The sequence below is a fragment of the Girardinichthys multiradiatus genome, chromosome 14 (genome assembly GCF_021462225.1).
Source record: "Girardinichthys multiradiatus isolate DD_20200921_A chromosome 14, DD_fGirMul_XY1, whole genome shotgun sequence".
In the NCBI taxonomy this organism is placed as follows: Eukaryota; Metazoa; Chordata; class Actinopteri; order Cyprinodontiformes; family Goodeidae; genus Girardinichthys; species Girardinichthys multiradiatus.
The window spans coordinates 35,920,205-35,937,029 of record NC_061807.1 but is presented as its reverse complement, the minus strand read 5'-3'; the positions used below and the strand labels follow the sequence as shown (position 1 = coordinate 35,937,029).

Here is a 16,825-nt window from a genome sequence, read left to right as displayed (position 1 = left end):
AGCTTTGACTGGCAGAGGCTCCACATTTAATGGAGAGACACGGCGATGAAATGAGGTTTGAGGCAAACTGCAGGTCATGTGTCCACCAACACCATCTCACACTGAAAGCCACCATCTGCCTTTTATAACCAGGCTGCCCAGAGCGATTTACAGGAAGAAACCATGAAAGGAAATAATCAGAAAACAAGGAATAAAAAATATTTACACAAAACTAACACCAAAACATTAAATGCTACCCAATAAATGTTTAAGTAACTATAAATTATTACAATTAAAATCTAGGCTCAATCAAAAGAATACATCAAATTTAGCATAAATACTCCAGGCACACCCTCCTTATCCCACTGGTTTGCTCCAAAAGCTTTTATGCTCCACCTGCAGCATGTGTCTCCCTTTACCTGCCACAACCTGCTGAGGAGTCAAACCAGGAAGAGGGGAGTGCTTTTCAATTAAGCAGGTATATTGTTAAACTAATGATTTAAACAAACTAAATAGACATTTGTGTTTCAACTCTCTATACAGAGAGTATGGCCGATCCCCCTGCTTCTCCAGAATGTGTCTAAAAATGTCTGAACAGAACTACGTTAAAGAACTCGTTTATGAATTGCATTCTTTGCAAATCACTTTTTACAGATTACGTTCTCAACACCTCCGAGGGTGGGGCTTCTTCTGAAGGGTGGAGCGAAGGTTCTCTGTTTGTCAGCGTGGACACAACCTGAGAAGCATTTCTTTCAGTCTGCGCCTGCCCACACAACCAACGGCAGGATAATGGGTCACAATGCTGAGGAGACCAGATTGAGAAATCCGCTTTATAGTCTAATAATCTGTAAAAAGCGATTTAAAAATACTGCAATTCATAAAACTCGGTCTCCCAAAAAAATTGTAGATTAAACTTTCATATAAACATTTAAAATGATTCTCAAAATTGATGGAGAAGTTTTTCCAAGTTCCTTTGTTGAAACTCGTTCTTTGTTTACAATAATATTGGACATATGAGTAGAAGACAGCAATCAACATGGCGGCTGGGGATTTCTGCTTTGATTATGCAGAGCAACACAGATTCAGAGAGCTAATTACAGATGTCAGGGGTGTGCAACAACACTGGTTGCACTTCAACATTTAACCAACTGAAATGGCAGAAATTTGGCTAAAAATCAGATGTAAACTGCCTCAGGAAGAAATGATTTGTCTAAAAAAAAGCAGTAGTGAAAAGCAGAAGCTGGGCAGAAAGCACTGAAGTGAAGAGGTGAAGAAAGTACTTGGTGTGTTTTGCTCTTGTTGCAGTGATTGCAGATCACTTTGATTATGGCGGTAATGGCACTAATATACAGGGGTTGGACAATGAAACTGAAACACCTGGTTTTAGACCACAATAATTTATTAGTATGGTGTAGGGTCTCCTTTTGCAGCCAATACAGCACCAATTAGTCTTGGGAATGACATATACAAGTCCTGCACAGTGGTCAGAGGGATTTTAAGCCATTCTTCTTGCAAGATAGTGGCCAGGTCACTACGTGATACTGGTGGAGGAAAACGTTTCCTGACTCGCTCCTCCAAAACACCCCAAAGTGGCTCAATAATATTTAGATCTGGTGACTGTGCAGGCCATGGGAGAGCTGAGGTGCACATTTAATTCTGCCGTGATTTGGGCAGCCGTGGTTTTATGTTTTTTGGATACAATCCAGGTTAGCACCTGAACATCCATTTCAGACAGCTTCCTCTTGCGTCCACAGTTAATCCTGCTGGATGTGGTTCGTCCTTCTTGGTGGTATGCTGACATTACCCTGGATACCTTGGCTCTTGATACATCACAAAGACTTGCTGTCTTGGTCACAGATGCGCCAGCAAGACGTGCACCAACAATTTGTCCTCTTTTGAACTCTGGTATGTCACCCATAATGTTGTGTGCATTTCAATATTTTGAGCATAACTGTGCTCTTACCCTGCTAATTGAACCTTCACACTCTGCTCTTACTGGTGCAATGTGCAATCAATGAAGACTGGCTACCAGGCTGGTCCAATTTAGCCATGAAACCTCCCACACTAAAATGACAGGTGTTTCAGTTTCATTGTCCAACCTCTGTACCTCCTATAAGCTTTTTTTCTCTCATCAAAGATTTCACCTAAAAACAGTGGTGGATTGAAGTTAATTTGAATAATTTCAGCGTTTTATTCTTCATTCAGCCACTTTGCAAATTTAACCAGATAAAAGCTGGGTTTTGCCTTCAAACTAATTCCAAAGTCTGGTAGCTTCTTGTGCTCTTATCAAGGAGACAGAAAATAAATCAGGTGTTCATAAACTTTCTCATTGTATTACAGCAATTCCAGCACTAAACATTAGACAATTACAGTAGTGTCCATCAATAACTGATATGACATCTCAGTAAACCAGCATTTATGCAAAGAAGCCAATTCTTGGTTCTTCTCCCCACCTTTTTCACATTGGGGTCTCTGCAATAAAACAATAAACCTGCAGCTCTTACCCGTAGGAATGGGATGATGTTGTCCTTAGCGATAGCCTGCAGCAGTCGGGGCGCACCGGTTAGCGACTGCAGGCCTGCGCCACACGTCGAGAAGAAGGAACCAATCACAATGACCAAAGGAGAGGGCCAAGCCAGAGTACCCACCACCAGATTGCTTTTGACTGAATCTCCAAACCTGCAGAGGTGAGTTAGTTTAAATCTTTCACCAAAGCTAATTTTAAATCTTTTTATTTCAACACTTTAACAGAAGCAGTAATTTTTTTATTATTTTTTTTGCCTCAAACAATAATGCGAATGAATATGCAGAAAAAGACTGAAGCAGATGTACTGACTTGTCTCTGAGGACGACCCCATCGATGCAGGCTCCAAACAACACGACGCTGCTCAGATCTGCAAGAACAGCACTCAGGAAGACAACGTTCAAGCCAGGACGGCCCGAGTGGTTTCAAAGCCATAAACCATTTAAGCAAACAGCCAAACTATGAGCTCTCAACCACAGGATTTGCAGTAATCGTTTGAGGTTAAAACGTATTACAGAACTACGTGTAGGGCAGAACATGCTTGACTGAATGTTTATACCAGAGCTGGGAAATTAAGACGTATTACAAGGATACAGACAACAGACGTTGTGAGGATAGCAAGGATGGTTCCGATGGGGATGGAGCGTTGAGCATCTTTTAAATCCCCTGAGCGATTTGAACCAGCCATGATTCCTGAGTAAGAGCAGAAAAATAAAGTGTTTTTTGTTGTTTTTATCTGTACAACATGAAACACCAGAAATTCACAACAAAGAAAAACGTGACAGAACACAAAAACCCCAAGGGGCTTATTATAAATCTCACCTCAACCAACTTAAAAAATTTGAATGTGAAGAGTGAAATAGAAAAATACAACAATCCAAACGGAAAACAATGTACGAAATGATAAATATATAAACTAATTACACGATAAACAAAATAAAACACAAAAAAAATGTAAACAATTCACATCACTATTCTTTAATCAAAATATGCTTTTAATTTAATCTTTAAAATATTTAAGACAGACTGACTTGCAGTTTGAATACAAGAGGTCTATAACTGGACCCCTACCTGCCTTGTTTTATTATTGTGAACATTACTATTTGTTGTATCGATCAAACAAGGAAACAGATTAATTGTGTCACGTATATATTTACAGTTTAGGAAAGTAAGAGAGAATGTGAGAAAAGCAAAACCATGAAAAATAAGTTTGAACCTCTTTACATCTCACAGTAAATGGAGAATAAAAACCTCACATGAATGAGAAGTTTGGTCTTAAATCCTCAGAGGAACCATGAGCAAGAACAGCTTTAAATACAGATATTTACAAATGTGAGTCATTCTTAAGTGGAGGCAAACAAGCTTTAGAAATCGAAACGCCACATCTGTACCTGTGACTGAGGGGAAGAAGATGCCCACCAGCAGGGTGAAGGAGGTTGTGATGTCTGCAAACACGTATGGATGAGTAGCTGACGCTGGATGAACCACATGAGAGGAGCTGAGAGAGCCTTTCTCCAGCACCTCACCTTTGCTGAGGTAGGAGCTCCAGAGGTTCGCTGTTAGGAGGAGATTCAGAGAATGGTTGTTGGGAGAACAGGTACAGTCAACTTTTCCATATCTTGTCAGGTTGCAACCACAAAAACGTAATATATTTGAAATATTTACAGTTTGTGTTTCACATGGCTTAGAAAAGTGAGGGTTAAGTTATTTAAAGGCTGGAAGCACCATAATCCTCCTATAACTGGATACAAATAATCTTAGTGATAAACCAAAACTGTTTATACATAAATGTTTACTTTTAAAATGTTCTGCAGTAAATATTTAAAATATTTGAAATTAAGAAACATAGTATGCTGTTCCAGACAGATTTCCAGATTCTCAGTCAACTTTTGGCCCATCATCAATGTGCAAATATAGTGGTTTAGTGGGATTTCATGGCGATATTTGTACATTGGTGAAGCTTTACACATGGAAACTGCAAAAAGCTCATCATGTTAGGAAGGAAGAGCGGAGGGATGGACATGAGAATGAAACAAGAGAGAGAAACGGACGAATGGATGCAGAGACCCTTCGGTCAACACACTGACAGATGGATGAATGAACGGATACACTGGTAGATAAACTGATGGATGGACGGATGAGCTTTAATCCATGCAACAGAAAACATTCATTCTGCCCTTCCAAGCTAAAACTGCATTATTACTCTGAAATGGAAAATATGAGCAGAAATATATACAAACACACTATAAACACTACCTGAAATGATGCCACTGGCCAGGCCAGGAATCCCTTTAATCTCAGAGAAATTATTGGCGCTGAAATATTCGTCACATGTGGTGTTGAGATCTGGGCTCTGGCAAAATTCTCTCCAAAGATACGTGGTCTTCTCCACCACCACAGGAGCATCAGTGGGGACAATGATTGGTCCAGCTGTGCTGTTTTCTAGTGGTAGGATTCATAAATATTAGTACAAGTGAACAGTTAAAACACAGTGTGACTCCTGACTCCAAAGAGAAGCATCAACCCACCATAGCTAACTGTGAAGTTGCTGTCGAAGCTCTCGGTTGTAGCTTCGGTCTCCACCGGGACGGTTTTCCTACACTGGTTGTCGATAATAAAATGGCTGCTGATTGTTCGGTTTCCCAGCATGCAAACGCTGTTGGAAAAACGACCCAGCGGTCGATAACAAGAGTGAGAATTACACCAACTAGTCAATAAGATGCGTTTAAAAATCTTCAATGCCTCACTAAAGTACTGAACTTTCCCACAATTGATCACATTACAACCACAAACCTTGAAATGTATTTTATTGGGATTTTGTGTGATAAAATAACACAAAGTAGTGCATACTTTATCTATTATTTGTGTTCAGCCCACATGAGTCAATACTTTGTGGGACCACTTTGCAATTACAGCTAGGTCTTCTGGAGGTATGCCTGCACCTAATGTTCATGTCTAGAGACAAGTTTTTCAATGAGATTCACAGAAAAATAAGTCGAGATCCGTCAGAGTCAGATGGCCAATCTAAACGCTTCCACTGTACCTCTGCATGTATGTTTAGGGTCATCGTCCAGCTGGTAGGTGAACAACACTTTTGCAGCTGCTAATGGGTTTCCTTCTAGGACTGTTCTGTATTGACCTCCATTCATCTTCGCATCAACTCTGACCAGCTTCCCTGTCTCAGATGAAGAAAAGCATCTCCGCAGCATGATGTAGCCACCACCATGTCTCACTGTACGAAATGGTGTGTTTGTGGCGATGCGCTGTGTTAGTTTTACTACATTCAAAGCCAAAAAGGTTCCATTTCGGTTTTATCTGATTAAAGCACCTTTTTCCACACGTTTGCTGTGCAACATACAAGGCTCCAGCCAAACTACAAGAGGGACTTCTTATTACTTTCCTCTGGCCACTTTGGAAGAGTGTTCACTCCTAACAGTTCTCCTGTTCCCAGATTCTTCCACCTGAGCTGTGGTTCTCTGCAGCTCCTCCACTGTTTATTAATTAAGCATTTGAATTAAATGAAGTGTTCACAACAAAATGCTTAAATTAAAATACAGAACGCAGGTGGATTCAATTTTCCAGTTAGGTGACCCCAATTGCTTTCACTGGATTTAATTACTTTTATTTAGGGGTATCAAAACAAAGGGGCCTAAATAAAAATGCAAGCCACACCTCTCAGGTTTTACTTTAGAAAACAATATCAGTGTACCATTTCCTGCAGATTACAGTTATATTCGCCCTTGTGCTGGAAATCCCAATAAAATGCATGCTGCTGTAACGTGACATAATGTGGAAAAAGTTCCAGGGGTGTGAATATCTCCGCAAGGCACTGAACACTTACGGGAAGCGAGGCTCTTGGAAGGCGGAGACCAACGCTCCTACGTAGATGGAAACAATGGAGACGATGACACAGGCCAAGAAGATAGAGGCCAGCTTGTTGACATACTTTACACCCACAAAGACGAGCAGGGACATCAGGAGGAGACAGATGCTGCCGTAGACCCGCATGTTGTTCAACCTGGCCGCTCCTTCACCTTTAAAAATCTCTGCCTGAGATACAATGTACATCTGGCAGACGAAGGAGACGAGAGGGGAAAAAGGGGAAATATAAGCACTAATATTTCAGATTATTAACTGTATGTCAGTGGGTTTAATACATGTAAATACAATTTATCCATTCGTTTTATTCCATATTTGCCTCTTGGAAGCAAACACATAATGATTAAAAAAAACAAAACAAAAAACCAGTAAAACATCAGCACCTATCCCACATTAAGCTCCAGACTAAACTGGAAACACTGGTGTGATGGCTAGCAAAGAGAAGCCAAATCCTACCAGAAAGATCTCAACGGCTCCCAGGATGTACATGGCTCCGGCGAAGGTGGTGCCCAAGTAGAAACAAATCCCCACTGCCCCACCAAACTCTGGACCCAGAGAGCGGCTGATCATGAAGTAGGAGCCTCCAGCTGGACGGGGTCGGGGGTGGGGTAGGGGTGGAGTTCACCAGGGGTGGAGGAAGTGGAATGGAGGAAAGAGAAAGAAATGATGGGAGAAACAGATGGTTTAGTTCAGACATTTTTAATGCTCATCAAAGCCCCATTCTTTTATCTCATTTAATCATCTACATTTCTTCCTTTCTCTCAGTAGCATAAGAGTTTGAAAGTTGAAGTAGAGTTACTTCTAATAAATGGTCCCATTCAAAATGAATCAATTTACAGCTTTAGAGCTTTAAATGTAATACAGGAATACCAGGAAGACTTACTTCCTCATGGATTCTCCTGCTACAGTATTTTGCACTTTCATTCACTGCTTGAGGTTTTTCACATTTTGTATTTTACTGAGGTTTTATGTAATAGAACAACAGTGGAAGGTAAATCACACATGGCTTACAAATGTTAAAAATAAAAATCTGAAATGTGCAACTACGGTTCTATGTTTTATCAGCTTTACTCACCTAGAGACTGATTTTAGGACCGTGTTACTATGATCAATAGCATAGTTCAGCAAACTGAATAGAATACTTAATATTTAACATCCATATTCAAGTCTCCTCACAAATCTGTAATAAATTTAAGTCTGACCTTTGACTGGGCCACTCTAATAACATGAATATGCTTTGATCCAAACCAACCATCTCTGACTGTTTACAGAGTCGTCAAATTTATCTCCATCCATCTTCCCTAAAACTATTCCCTCAGCATGATGCTGCCACCATGATGTTTCATCATGGGTTGGTGTGTTCAGGGTGAAGGGATGTTTTAGTTTTCCACCACATACAGAATTTCTGCTGTTTTGTCTTTAAGGCTTGTGGGGAACTCCAAACAGGATTGCTTATGGCTTTATTAGCACCATGCTTCATTAAAACAGCTAGATTTGTGACATGCAAAATTTATAGGAAGATTAGTTTTTTTATGACCATGGAATCTCTCTACTGAGATGTGGATTACTGCAGCTCCTCCAAAGTTTCCATGGGCCTCTTTGCTGCTTCATTATGCTCTCCTTGCCTGGCCAGACAGTTTAAGAGGACAGCCATGTCTTGGTAGGTTTGCAGCCATGCCAGACTCCTTTCATTTTCTGACGGATTAGAGCTCTGTGAGATGTTCAAAACTTTGGATAATGTTTTATAACCTAACCCTACTTTTAACCTCTCTACAACTTTCTCCCTGAAACCCTCTGCTGTCTTCTTCCGTCTGTCTTATGATGCTGTTTGTTCACTAATGCCCCTTTTCCATGGGCTCTACTTTGGCCGGTTCCACTCCACTCAGCCATTACTGGCTTTGTCGGCCAGGTACTGGCTCGTCAGCAGGTCCCACCCAGCCTGAGCAGGGCCGAAGTGTGACATAAACAGACTGCTGTTCACTGATTGGCCATGGGCTTGGTCAGCCATATGTCACGAGCACGAGAAAGTGTTCGCCGAGGTAGCGGAGACCGTAGTGCCGGGAAAAGCGACTACATTAAAGACCACAACTGCCGGAGCGGGTTGAACCGAAACCGCGGCGGTGGTTTGAAATCATGGCCGCATGTATGGCCATCGCCTTAAAAGTTTTGGACGGGAGGGTGGTCAGGAAACCTCAATGTTTTAAGAGGATATGATGTGCAATATTGAGCTTCTGAAGATAACTGGTTGCACTGAATTTATTTTCGGGTAACAGAGTAAATTAAGGCTGATTAAATTTACAGGGAACACTTTTACAATTTTCAGTTATTTATAAGTTAAATATTTTAAAAACCATGTAGCCTTTTCCTTCCACTTCACAGTTCTGCCATAGTTTGCATTGGTTCATCACAAAACATCCAATGAAATACACCGAAGTTTGTGTTTACCTGGTAACAAAATGTGAAAAGGTTTAAGGAGAAGGGATACTTCTGCAAGGTACTGTATCTTAAACTCTTCAACAACAGTTTGAAGCATGGTCCTCAGTAAACCTAAGGCGGGACAAAGCCATCAATGAAAGCGGTCTAAGGAGCTAATGCTGCCACTAACTGCATCTCCTCTGCTTTTTATCCAGTAGATTCTAGTATTGGCTCAAAGCTCATCTGTTTAGTTGTGTTTCTCTGCCAGATGAAGCCACTAAAAGAGCCACTATTACAATTAACTCTTTACTTTTTCTTTAACATAAAAAGTACTCCAGAGACCACTGCTTTTGTGATTTTAGTGCAAGTGCTTTGTCTCCCCAAAACGACAGTTTGTTGCAGCAGATGGCTGCTCACACTGAGCTGGAGGTTTCTTCCTGTTAAAAAGGAAGTTTATCTTTCTGGTGTCACCACATGCAGGCTCGGTATGAGGGATTGCTGCAAAGTCAGTAACTCCATGCAATCGGCCAGGTTTCCTTAGATAGAAAACAGTTTACCAATTTAAATAATAAACTAAAACTAACTGAAGTTATTTTACTACTTGGATTAAACTGGAATATGTGTAGTTGGGTTTGAATCAGTTAATGATTGTATTGAATTGATATATCTGTGTATAAATTAGATCCAATTGTTTATTCAACCTTGAGAGGACATTTGTTGTGATCTGATGTTACGGTATATAAACAAACTGAACTAAAGAAGTCCAGTCATAAGTCTCTTTCATGGTAGCACTTTCCCAACACAACCAGAGCACCAAAAGAGCAAAAACAAAACAGCACCTAATATTCGCTGATACAATCTTAGAACGACAAAAATGCTACATGATGAAATTACACATTAGGAACAAATAGACTTTAACCAACTGAAAGCAATGGGAAGCCAGTGTTTGGTTTTCAAATTGCAACCCTTAAGGTCGTCAAGGTTATGGCACCTCTTTCCTTCTCTGGTGTTTTTGGTAGATGGTTTCCCCTCTCTACCAAAGGGCCAATGAGCTGGTGTCTGTCTAATCTACAAAGACTGGAAGTCCTAATTGTTTTTCCTTGAATTACAGTTTCTGAGAGCATTCTTCTGTCCTTCTGCAGCAGCTCTTCACGGCCATCTAGTGGTACAAAGACCCAAGAAAGAAGCACTAAAGACTTAAAAAGACGGAAGCCATCCAACTCTTCCTCTGCACATGGTGTGAGATGTCACAGCACTGGTGAACGCACTGGATGAGCTGAAGGCACAGGTTATAAGGATCGACAGGAGCTCATATGGCCCTGGAGGAACTGCCAGATTGCAGACAACTTCTAACTCGTATGGGTGGACTGAGATGCTGACATGAGCAAAGGAAGGAGAGAAGAGTGGTTGCAGAAACTGGGCTTCATGCCACACAACTGACAGGTTAACAGTTGTTCACAGGAGACATCTGTGTTACTGCTTCCATCTACAGTCAGCGTCTTTGTTACACACAGTGTGCAAACATGAGCACCTTTGCTGCATCTTTAGTCATCTATACCACACCAATGTATAAACTGCTTAAGAGAAGGAACCAGAATATTAGGCTGGTTATACATCAATACCATAAATATATTCAGCTACCCTCTTTTCCCAAACCATGGGACCATCTGACCCTTCACCTTGCCTACCTGGCTGAGTAAGAGGATAAATCTGTTTGCTGTGTTCACATAACTACTTGGAGCAGGAGTGGTAAACTGCTTCCCCAACAACAAACCCTAGAATACCAGCTTAAACAAAAGCTCCTGGGAACCAAAACAACAGATTGGGATTGATTGGGAGATGGTTTGTAGTAAAACAGAAACAGGGCACGATAAAAACAATCACTGAGTTCAGGTGGCAAACAGAAACACCCAGGAGTGGGCCGGCTAGGGCTTAGGTGGTATTAAGGCAAACCGAGGTTTGTTAGTTAGATATGAACATTATAACCATAATAACTGTTCGATTGTTTGTTGCAGTAGTATGTTTAAAATAAAGCATCTATTTCATGTCACATATTTTTGTTTGGGTGAATACCAACATATGATGAAAGCATGATATTTTTACCGTGAGAATCTCCTAGAAGCCCATATCGTCTAGAGAGATTTGAGTTTTTCCAACTGGTTTCATTCTTGACCAATTAGAAAACTCTGCCCATCCCTTTTTTCCCTACACGACAACAATCTAACAACAGAAGAAGACTTTAAACTGCAGCTTTAACACTACACAGTGTGGACCCCATAGTCTGTAACCCTGTGCCAGCCAGCTCTGTGGTGTTCACCAACTCTTATCTAACACCAGATAACAGAGCATGGAGTTGTCTAATGTGTGGGTTTGGATTAATCCCAGCTGTACAGATCAAGTATCACTGTTCGAATTAAGTTTCTTTTTGTGATGACTAAACTATTTTGGTGTGTATAAATGAAGGTGGGGAGGATGTCAACCCAAAAGCAGTGAAAGCACAGCTGGTGTCACTCCTGTCAGGTATCTGGGAGTATATTTGTCTATATGTGCTGCCAAACCTTATAAATAACATTAGGACAGCCACAGTCTAAATAAAAAGAAACTTCTAACCGCCTTCAGAGATGTCTGAATGATTTCTGGTGCCGAGCTGTATTTGAGAAGCCAAACACAAACAGTGTTGACTACCACCTAATTTATGAACATAGAGAAGAAGGGTCAAACAGGGGCTGAGGGCACACAGAACAGAAATACCTTTATCAGCATTTCTTAAACATTAAGATTAGTCAAAAGCTGAGAGAAGTTTAAATATGCATCTACAAAGATCATGTTAATGTGTAAAATCTCAAAAATAAACTGATTAGAAGTGACCAGTTTACTCTGCATTTACCGGCTCTTTTACTGAAAGGTCAAAGTTCAAACATTCTCATGTCAGTGGTATGAACCCACTCCCTGAGCAAACCTGATCCGTGTGTGTGGTGACGATGTACAGAAAAGGTCTATCGGGAAAGTCATACCTGGCACAACCCCATTAGTAGCGATCGCGCTCATCGATATTGCAGTCAACAGCGTCTGGAAAGCAGAACCCAACCCGCAAACAGTATTAGAGAGGTTTCAACACTCTGTCAGCATGCATTCGTGAAGACACAAACAGATACTCACACAGCAGCAGCATATAAAGACGATACAGAGGGCCTGCAGCACCCCAGCAGTTCCCACCACCCATGTCAACCTCAAGAACAGGATGACGCCGAAGATGTTTTGAAGGCAAGGGAGGTAAACACCCATGAACGTCCCCATCTGCGGCAACTGGAACAGAGATCCAGCACAGGTTAATAAACAGCAGAAACACAGCACGGGTTTCCTTATTTTGAAGTATCTGTTTAGAATTTAGTGCTTCATACTGTAAATTTAGGTCAATTTTATTTTTTCATGTAAACAAAGAATGTCACATAAATGTAAATGTTGACCACCGCAGTAGTTTCTAAAATGCTTTTCATAGGGATGTCCAGATTTGATCATGAGTATTGGATCAAGCTCCAGATTGAGATATTTTTAAATAGTTGGGTCAAAATTAACTCCCGGTTCCTGTTGCTGGTGTACAGTCTGAGATTTTCTGTCAGCTGCATAAATGGCAGCTTTCCAATGTTCTAAAATCACAGCCTGTTTTTTTTGTATGTGGCTAATCAAACCGTATTCAGGGCGGGGAAAAATACTCTCTGGCATGATTAACTGGAACCATAATTGGTTTATGTTAGGAGCAAAATGATCAGTCAGCCATCAAAACAGAGTAAAAATGGTAACCTTGACTTAGCACTTGTTGGCAGGACAAAGGCGGGAGTTAATAAAAACACTGCACAAACCAAGTAATACTAACAAAATGTGGTATACTATTTTACTTCACTTTAGTTAGAGTTTACGAGCGTATCTATAGCACTGATCTAGAATGTGGGGTAATCCAAGGCTTTGTTTTGGGCCCATTTTCCTTTTTTGCTATAAATACACCCCCTTTGGACAGTTCATTAATACATTTCATTCCATCTCATCGATTTTATGCAGATGACATTCAGTTAATTTGCTCTTTCTTCAAACTGTCAACTAGTTAAAAAAATAGCTTCCTTTAAACTGAACTTGGAGAAGACTGGTCAGGAAACAGAATGGACATTTAACCTCAGGTGACAATCAAGGTCACTCAATTTGTCTGAACCCTTTTTTTTTTTTTTTATATAATTTAAGAAATATCTCCAAAACTAATTTGGATGGTGTCGAGACAGAAACCTGAGATGGTTATTCATGGTTTTATTTCTGCTTACCTAGACTACTATAAGGAACTATTCAAATGAATTCAATGAAAAAGCCTCTTTTCGCCTTGAGGTAGTCCAAAACCCCACAGAAAGCTTCTTAACTGGATCAAATAGAAAAGCTCACATTAGTCCGGTTTGAATGTCTTTGCACTGGTTACATGTGCATCTCAGAATCCATTCAAAAATCTGGACTGTAACTTTACAGGGCTCTTCAAGGTCAAGCTCCTTCCTATATTACTGAATTATTCCAACCACGTTCCAAACATGGTCCAGTCTGAGCCCTCGGGACCTCAACCCTAAATCTACGAATGGTGCTGGGGACCAGATATAAAACTCGAGGGCATTGCTCTTTCCAGACTATTGCACCTCAACTGTGGGATGAGCTTCCTGTGTTTTTACTTTGTCTTGAAAGTCTTGACTTGTTTAAAAAGCAGCTGAAGACATTCTTATTCAAAAACACATCTCACAACCTTTTTAAATATTATTGTATAATTTTCGATATTTTTTTTCTTTTTAAACCCCGTTATAAAATAAATAGGGATTTATAAACAAAGTCTTTGTGGCTCTAAATAAATGCAGGTTCACTGCCAAGTGCAAAAAGAAGCTTTTCTATGGTTGTGTTTACCTTGAAACCATGTCTTTTACATTTCTTTTAATTTGGCCCAGTAACAGCCTAATCTCTGAATGATGAAGCCGACTTTTGGTGGTGCTTGTACTGGACACACCGTCGAACCAGAAGGGGAGATTAAACATGTTTTGGTTAAACTTTCCCCCCCTGCTGTCTGGTGGCAGAAAGTGCCAGTGAGTGTTCAATCTGAGGTGGAAAACAGACCAGCTTATCCTGGCTGCTCGCTGCTTATCGAGGAGCAGTGCGGTGCACTCAGAGTTCAGGTCTTGACGCCCTTTGAGTCATAGATATGATTTGTCTAGACAACAACTCGATGATTGATGCGCAGAAGAACGGAGGAGGAGCTCATTTTAAAAAGAGATCCGTTTGGTTTCCACCAAGTGAATTCAGTCGCATTGTGTGTAATTTATTAAAGCAGTGATTCTAGTATATTATTTATGATGTCAAAGTTCATTTGAAACCTCGAAAGTGTTTCATTTATGATTTTAAGCTTAAACATGATATGCTTTAATACAAATATTGAGTGTGTATTGGGGAAAGCTTTATGGATTCATTTTTTTATTTCCCACTAAACACCTCTGTGTTTAAAAATGATTGGTTAAAAGGGAAGCGATTCACACCTTGCTGGTTTTCTTCTTCTCCCCAAAGCTCTCAGCCTCCTCATGCTCCTTCGCCCCCTGCGTCAGGTTGGTGTAGTTAGCCAGGCGGTTGAGGAGAGAAGACACCTTTGGCCGAGTGTCCATCTCCTCCTGTTGGTTATTGAGCAAAGGGAGATGTGTCAGTGTGAGAAAGGTGAGATCGCAGGGTTGGAGACACATGGGTGAATGGGGAAAAGAGACAGGAAAAGGCAGCAGCGAGAAGGGAACAAAGAAAGGATCGAAAGCCTAAAGCAGCAAGATAAAGAGAGAAAAGGAAACAAAAAAGAAGGAGATAGAAGGAGCCAAGAATAAGTGGGAAAATAAAGAATCAGCTGGAAGAAAACAAGTGAAAGAGGAGAAAGAACCTGACTGATCGATTCTATAAAAAACGGTCTGAGACATGGAGTCATTTCCAGAGGACTTTGTAATCTATACAAACTAAAACTGGCTGCTCCCTCCAGCTTTTAGCTCGGGTTTGGTAAACAAAAAACAACACACCATTTCAAACTGATTTTTGTCACCTTTAGCAATCACCGCATGAGACAAAATGATTACCTAAAGGATACACAAAATATAGAACGATAGAGCTAATAAGGGCGTCGTTCAAACCTCAAATAAGGCCAAGTTCCTATCGTAGAAGTCATCATCATCCATCCCATGACTGTTGTTGATGTAAACACTGGAGATTTTTGAGTTCCCATCACCTGAACAACAAGGAAAGAGACACACACACACAAGACAGAACCTTTAATATGACCACATAAGATAGAGATCTTCACCATCACTGTCGTTTTGATTCACTGAGGTCAGGCTGTACTGATTTATGCTTTCTCTTGAGACGACAGACAGCAGCAGAGTCCCAGTCACCAAGGCACTTCCAGTTCTATCAGCATACATCCCTGCATCAGCAGAACTCGACTCAGCAACATCACTTCCCCGTTTGCTTCGCCATGCAAACGCCAGCAACCATCTGCATGCTGCACTTCGGGTCACTTAAGGACACTGAAATGTGATGAAAACCTAGATCTGATATTCAGCATGAAGGATATTTTGTCGACTCCTGTTGTATTACACATAACAATAACATCACAGCATTAAGTGCTGACAAAAAAAAAAAAAACACTCGTTTTGGATGAATACAGACAAAACATCAGGGCGTGATCCAACATCTGACTACATGAGAAAAAAACACAAGTGCTCACACTCCTCCAGACACTAGGGCTCGCATGTTAAACCAACCTGCTGAACAGGACAGTCCAGAACCAGAGACACTTCTGTTCTCAGGCTGTTTCTGCTGAGTCAGGCTCACAAACACCAGTTCTTCATACTGGTCACATTAAAACCACAGGGAACAACTGGAGAGCTCAGATAACTTTAGATGACTCCTAAATGTATATATATATAGTTTTATTACAGTGTAACAACACTCAAATTCCTCAGTCAGGACTACAGGTTGAAGGAAAGTCACCAAATGTCTCAAAGTAAAAAAGAGGCCGTCAGAAGAAGCGATGAATGTAGGAATTTAAAATGTAACTAATTGAAATCTAAGATCAAGCGTGCAAAAGTCTGATGTACAACAATGATGAAAATCCTAAAGCTGGGAAAGAAGTTTAAAGTTTTAACATTTTACATCACCCTGCTGATCATCAGCTGAGCAAACATATAAAACCAGGATGTAGAGTTGTCTTGTTGAAAGTCTTCTATCCAGCCAATAATATTTTCAGTGTTCCACGTTTGGTGCTTCCTTCTACAATCTAAACAGAGACGTTTTTAGCGTGGGGGAAGGTGTGGTCTATGAAGGTGTTTTATGGTTACAGGGCTTCAGTCAGCATCAGGAGGAGCATCCTTCAGATTCTTCAGCACAGTGAAATTTAATTAGGTCACCCACTTAACTTTTTTGTCCCAGCCCCCTCCCGACCTGTGTAGAAATTTAAACGACCCATGTTACCGTATCCAACCTTTGCAGCTATGGATCACAGGAAGAGGCCTCGCTTGTCTCGACTCAACAATCCAGCCGTTCAAAGGCAGAGAGCGTTTTTGCAATAAGCAGGGCAATAGAGTGTTAATGTCTTGGAGAAAATGCTTTGAAAGTCAGATTTATCCCACAGACGATGTTTTAAGGCTGTGAAGTTGAACTTTTGATTGGCTGATAAACCATCTGTGCAGTTTTCTGCCATGTCTCTTGCTCTTCCTTCTTACTCTTGTATTTTAAAACTCCACCTACAACCTGACATGGATACGGTGAAATCTGACTTTTCAAGAAAAACATTTTTAAACCTACATATTATTATTCAAAATACCAAGCAGCATTCATGATGCGTTTTCTTTTAATCATCTTCTTATGAATAGAGTAAATGACGAGACATGAAACCAGCTGTCCCGCCTTAAAAACAGCCTCACGTTGAAGGTAAAAACTCTTGTCTGAGGAAAAGAAAATATGTTTTCTTAATGGATGAACACA

General features: G+C 40.6%; 1 protein-coding gene across 3 annotated transcripts in view; it reads right to left on the bottom strand.

Annotated features, from left to right (window-relative positions):
- LOC124880512 (solute carrier family 12 member 6-like) overlaps positions 1-16,825 on the bottom strand; it is a 33,128-nt gene that overhangs the window by 10,728 nt on the left and 5,575 nt on the right. For all 3 annotated transcript variants that reach the window (XM_047385664.1, XM_047385665.1, XM_047385666.1), the window contains exons 2-13: positions 14,974-15,068; positions 14,347-14,475; positions 11,957-12,103; positions 11,812-11,866; positions 6,839-6,969; positions 6,345-6,571; positions 5,032-5,159; positions 4,760-4,945; positions 3,895-4,059; positions 3,098-3,196; positions 2,816-2,873; positions 2,484-2,658 (exon numbers count right to left, since the gene is read on the bottom strand). In XM_047385664.1, the coding sequence (XP_047241620.1) occupies positions 2,484-2,658; positions 2,816-2,873; positions 3,098-3,196; positions 3,895-4,059; positions 4,760-4,945; positions 5,032-5,159; positions 6,345-6,571; positions 6,839-6,969; positions 11,812-11,866; positions 11,957-12,103; positions 14,347-14,475; positions 14,974-15,068 (1,595 nt within the window). The remainder of the gene's footprint in view (positions 1-2,483; positions 2,659-2,815; positions 2,874-3,097; positions 3,197-3,894; positions 4,060-4,759; positions 4,946-5,031; positions 5,160-6,344; positions 6,572-6,838; positions 6,970-11,811; positions 11,867-11,956; positions 12,104-14,346; positions 14,476-14,973; positions 15,069-16,825) is intronic.